The following is a 5,884-nucleotide window of genomic DNA, read 5'->3' as shown; positions in this document are numbered from 1 at the left end:
TGATTTCCTGATTCAACTTAAACATCTGACAGAGGCAAACTCACATCAGTCTCGTCTGTTTTTCGTGAAATTGACTCCACAGAAAAATCTGAACATGCCGATGATGTGTGGAGGGCTAGGAGAGCCACAGCCAGCCGATGAAAAGATCCAGAAGCTTGCTGACAGCGTAAGAATAAATCTACCATGTTTATGACAATACGACTTCGAAACTCTCCATTCACTGTGAACGGGGTCGCTCATGTTTTGTTTTCTTTTACCTCTATTTCTTAGCTAAAGGGAGCTGCGGAGGAAAAAGCTGGGAAGACATTTGATGTTTTCGTAGCGAAGACCTACGCGACACAGGTCGTGTCTGGGACCAACTACTTCATCAAGGTAATTATTATTTACACCAACAATAGTAAGGGCTGAAATATGGGGTTTAAACGTTCCTGTTTCGTTTTTTTACCCTACTACTCAACAGCGAGACAAAATACGGTGTCCCCTCATTGACAGACATCATATCTGGTTGGCTAGTTTAAGCTCCTGTGAGGAGTTTTTGATATTTTCCCGTGCAAAGAATAAAGGCAGGGCAGTTGTTTGACTGCAAAAGGAACAGACTAAGATGTTTTATTATTCGTGTACATTAAAAAAAGAGCCTAGAATACTAATACTAGAATAGAATACTGTGTTTTTAAAAAGTGAGAAGGCTAAGGAAACTTTAATAAAACAAAATCAAAATGTACAAATGTTGATTGTGTAATTCTTTCTCGATACCACATGTTTTAAATGGATATAGTCTTTGTTGTTGTAATGGTCATTATATTTTAAAGTACCGAAATGATAACGGCAGTTGCAAGGGAGAGGGATGAATTTATAAAAAACTGAATGTAACATCCTGTCAAAACCACACAATTGTTTTGGCACTGCTCAGGTAGACGACATACATCAGCATTGTTTTTGTATAATTTAGGTAGTGTTTGTAAAATTTCCCTGCAATTTTTGGTAATTAAAAGAAGAGATTACCAAATAACTGCATAACGACTCAGCATTTCTGTACACCAGTGCATATGTGCAGTGATAGGCCAACAACACTATAAGGGGAGCATTAAAGCTGTTCCTTTTGACTTACAAAGTTTAAATGCACACACTTTTTTGAGCTTTACAAAGCATCACACTGCCCAATCGCTGTGTAATGCAGGCTATGCAAAGACGGACACAAATTCAAACATGTTTATGCAGCTCCAGTGACTAGGACTGGGCAATTAATCGCAAATTAGATTAAAACGCAATATGTCCTGCAGGAGTTTACAAATTGAAAAAGTTGTAATATTTCTTTAACTTGAAGTGTATCAGAATACCAGTTTCATACTTTTTTGCAGCAAACATTCCTATTTTTTAAATAAAAAATCCCTGTTTTACTAATGAATATGTTCTTCTTCTTTAAAACAAGATTGACATAAAAATGTTCATCCTCGTCAATATAGCAATTGATATCAAATTTGCAGTATGAGCCAAAATAATAGTTTCTTATTCAAAGATAATTTCTTATCTTTACTGAAAAATATGTAAGATGAATAACCCAAAAATAATGGCATAAATTGCAATTGCAATATTGGAAGGGGAAAAATCGCAATTCAATTATTTTCACAAATCGTTTAGCCCTGCCAGTGATTACATCTGATTGAGCAGCAGTTAACCCGTCATTTCTCAGTGTATCATTATAACAGCAACGTGTACCACGTCTACTGTATTATCATTTTTAATATGAGCGTGGGGAAGTGTTACAGGTGTATCATCTCATTCAAATACTTTTCCTTGTAGTGTGTTTCAGTCTAGTCCAAGTCCACTTGTTTACCGGATCTGTCACTTACTCTAAGAAGCTCAGCTCTCTAGATTGAGGTTGATTTATTGACACATTTAAAAATTTACCTTCAGTTCTGATTATTTATGTATCTATGACCTAATGTTGAATATAACTGGACATTTCTTTTTTTTTTTGTCTTCTGAACAAGGTAGTCTAAATCTCTTTGATACCTTATGTTTAAAACAATAGATTTAACTTAAATGATTAATATATTGCACAAATATACTGTCAACATTCAGGCACATTTGCAGTGTATTTGCTCAGTTAAACAGTGTGCAGAAGTTGGCGTGCAATTACTGTTTATCAAAACAAGAAAGTACCAACACTGGGTGCCAAGGACTTCTGTTTAATTCCCATGGTACTTAAACAGTTATCAATATTGTTTAAGTTTTACTGTTGTAATATCAAAATTTAAAATTCTGTTACCATAAAAACCCAACTGTTAAATGTGTCATTAAGCCACCATGTTTAAACATGTTTTCCCACACCTACATAGAGGATCAGTTTGTTTCTGCTCCCTTCAAGTGGCTTAAAAATGTAAATTGGGTTTGAAGATATTTAAAAATTTCCTTTTTGTTTCATTTCAGGTCCACGTGGGAGGAGAGGATCATATCCATCTTCGTGTTTATGAAAAACTCCAATGTAATGGAGGAGAAATTTCACTGCATGGAATTCAGCAATCCAAGAGCCATGCTGATCCTGTAGAGTACTTTTAAAGAGAAAAGCAGCTGCACCTATGAACAGTAGTCTTGTTCTAGTCAGTCATGACAAATAATCATGCTCCATATGTGAAACATTGCTCCATGCTATTTAGATCAGGGTTCCCCAATTAGTTTCTCCTGGTGACCAAAATTTTTTAGATATATCTATACATATACATATACTGTATATATATAAATATACACACACAGTGTGGCTTAATTAGCTACACTTTAGACAGGATTTATTTGTAAGTAATCCAAACAGGTCTGTCATAAATATGCTGTCCTTGTATCAGGTGGGATTTTTTACACATTTTTAATGTTTTTAAGACCCACTGATGCTACAAGACTGGAATATTCATTATTCACATTTATTCAGCATGACTGTTTATGGCTTTAAAATGGCAACCTGTTGTCCACAATATCTGATCAGACCCTGAGATTATTTCAGCCAACCTAGGATCAGTGCACAGTCCAGAAAGAGTGTAAGTAACCAAATTTAGTGTAAATGTTGAGCCTTAAGCGTTTTTACAGGTATAGCCTTTTGTAATGGGTTATTTTATAAGTTTTGTATTGTTTTAAGCTGAGGTAACTTTACTTCCTGCTTAACAGTAGCAGACTTTTACTTTAAAATCGCCAGAAAGGAATGTACCATATCTTACTCATTTATTGCAGAGTATTATAACCTTTCTTTGCTATAATTATAGAAAGATCACGATATATGAGTGAAAATTTGTATTTTAAACACTTAAGAGAGTAAAAATTTAAATGTCATATATTTTCTAAAATTTCCATTTTTTTCCCCCCAAATGTCTCGCGGGCCAGATGACACCTGCTGGCGGGCCGGAAGTGGCCCACAGGCCGCCATTTGGGGATCGCTGGTTTAGATACTGTACATCATTTTCAAAGATGTTAAAATGGAACTGTTTTGTACGAAATGAATGAATAAATGATTCGCAGTTTTTGTTGTGCTATTAAGTGTTTCTTTTCTCTTATAACTAACAGGCATCTACTGGTCATGAACATGAAACGATAGATTTCTGTAGAAGTGCAGTAAAATTAAAAAAGAAAGTTTTCATTTGTGTCAGGTTCTACTGTAGATTAAATAGTGCCTTACTTTTGAATGGCATTTACAATATTTAGATTATGCAGTCACCTTCTGATGCTGTTTTAGTCTACTTTATACAACCCCAATTCTAAAAATGTTGGGGCACCATGTAAGATGTAAAAAAAAAAGTGCAATGATGTGCAAATCTTACAAACCCGTATCAGAGTGTAAGCCCCTTAAAGCTCCACTGTGTCCCTAGCTAGCAAGTCACCTTTTTGATCGAGTGATGTGTGCATGTAAATGACATTATTCTGAGAAGTGGTTAGAGGAGAAGGTGTGGGAGTTGAGGCTGGGGCTGATACTTGTTAACAGTTTACAGGATGTTGAAAATAAAATGCAGCTTTGCCATGAAGCTTTTACCAAGTGTGATACTAGTACAGTCTGTTAATGTTGGCACTGTTAGCTTCTCAAAGAAAGCTTTATTTGCATACTACAGTAACAAATACTATCTGCATTTTCTTAACTTTAACATCATTCTTTTAATCTAAAAACCTGCACAAAAGATGCACATAATTGTAACTGGGTAGAAATTGAAGATGCAAGGAGATCCTGAAACTCTGTAAAATGGTCTGGAAAAGGTCTTATAAAGTATTGAATTAATGTCAGTTTTTTTGTAAATTCACTGCATATTTTATTCACAGTAGAGACATTTTTCCATTTTGTGAAAACTGTTATCTTATTTTGAATTTGATGGCAGCAACAAATCTCAAAAAAGTAGGAACAGAGCAACAAAAGGCTGGAAAAGTAAGTGGTACTAATGAAAAACAGTTGGTGGAGCATTTTGCAACTACTTCACGGGCAACACGTCAGTAACATGACCAGGTATAAAAGAAGCATTTTAGAGAGGCAGGGTCTCTCAGAAGTGAAGATGGGCAGAGGTTCACCAATCTGTGAAAATGATGTCTAAAAATTGTGAAACAATTTCAGAAATTTCCTAAATGTAAAATTTTAAAGACTTTGGATCTCCCACTATCGACAACAGGGTACGATAAAGTGGCTGTGGCTGCTAAGATTTCCAAGAGTTTTAACTAAGAAAAGAGTTTGATACTCAGGTCTTTCTGAGCTCCTAAAAAGCGTAAAGATGGCCAGACATTTAGAAAGCTATTATTCTATTGTATTTAGTACACGACTTGATTTCTGAGGGGAGAACTGTAACTGTAGGATGTTTTGGCAATGAGCAGTGTAACACATCCAGACATTTACCTAATGAGCACCTATGGCTAACGTGACTCTTGTTTAAGGTAAAAGGTCTCTGCGGGATCCAGATTGGTTTATCTTTACACCACTAGTACATAATATCAAAAGATTTAGAGAGTCTCAAGAAATCTCTGCGAGCAAGGAACAAGGCCGAGGTCAGCATTGGATTCTTGTGATATTCAGAAAGCAGTGCAATAAAAACTGGCACAATTCTGTACTGGAATCATGCCTTCCAGACATCATCATCTGTCAACACATTTTTTTTTTTTTTTTTTTTTTTTTGCTGCGCCAGTTTCCAGAACCAATTGTCCCTTTAGGGATTAATAAAGTTGTTTGAAATGAATTGTCTCAGTCCAAAGTGGAAAACTGTTCTGTGGTCAAATGAATCAAAAACTTTGATTCTTCTTTAAAAGCACTGACACCATGCCCTGCAAATGACAGCATGGCTTCACAGTACAAGAGTCCAGGTGCTACTCTGGCCTGCAGTCCAATAGAAAACATTTGGTGCATCATGATACAAAAAATCCATCAAAGAAAACCCAGGACTGTTGGGCAGCTAGAATCCTACATCAGACAAGAATGGGACAACATTCCTCTCCCAAAACTCCAGAAACTGCTCTCCTCATTTCCCAGATGTTTGAAGACTTGATAAAAGAAGAGGGAATACTGCACAATTGTAAATATGGCACTGTCCCTACTTTTTTGAGATGTTGCTGCAATCAAATTCACAATGAGCTAATATTTTCATGAAGCTGTAAAATGTCAGCTGTTAAATCTGATATGTTGTTTAAGTGCTATCGTGAATAAAATATGGGTTTATGAGATTTTAAAAACATTGCATTCTGTTTTAATTCCATTTTACAAAGTGCTCCAACTTTTTTGCAATTAGGGTTGTACAGTGGTTTGATAATCAAAAGGCTTATAAAGTCAGCAAAGTCAAAATTATAAAGGATTTAAGTAATTTATCTGCAATCCTTGTGATTTTGTTAATATAGTTCTCCTTCACTCACAGATCATGAGGTTCATGAGTCACAC

At 35.6% G+C, this 5,884-nt stretch overlaps 1 protein-coding gene across 1 annotated transcript; it reads left to right on the top strand.

Annotated features, from left to right (window-relative positions):
* On the top strand, positions 1-3,508 carry LOC121527316 (cystatin-B-like). Its single transcript, XM_041814237.1, has 3 exons — positions 1-166; positions 271-372; positions 2,431-3,508. Exons 1-3 carry the CDS (start codon positions 95-97, stop codon positions 2,557-2,559), a joined length of 303 nt encoding a protein of 100 aa, XP_041670171.1. The 5' UTR covers positions 1-94; the 3' UTR covers positions 2,560-3,508.
* The last annotated feature ends 2,376 nt before the right edge of the window (positions 3,509-5,884 follow it).

The sequence above is a fragment of the Cheilinus undulatus genome, linkage group 19, assembly GCF_018320785.1.
Source record: "Cheilinus undulatus linkage group 19, ASM1832078v1, whole genome shotgun sequence".
NCBI lineage: Eukaryota > Metazoa > Chordata > Actinopteri > Labriformes > Labridae > Cheilinus > Cheilinus undulatus.
This window is presented reverse-complemented; position numbering and strand designations above follow the sequence as displayed.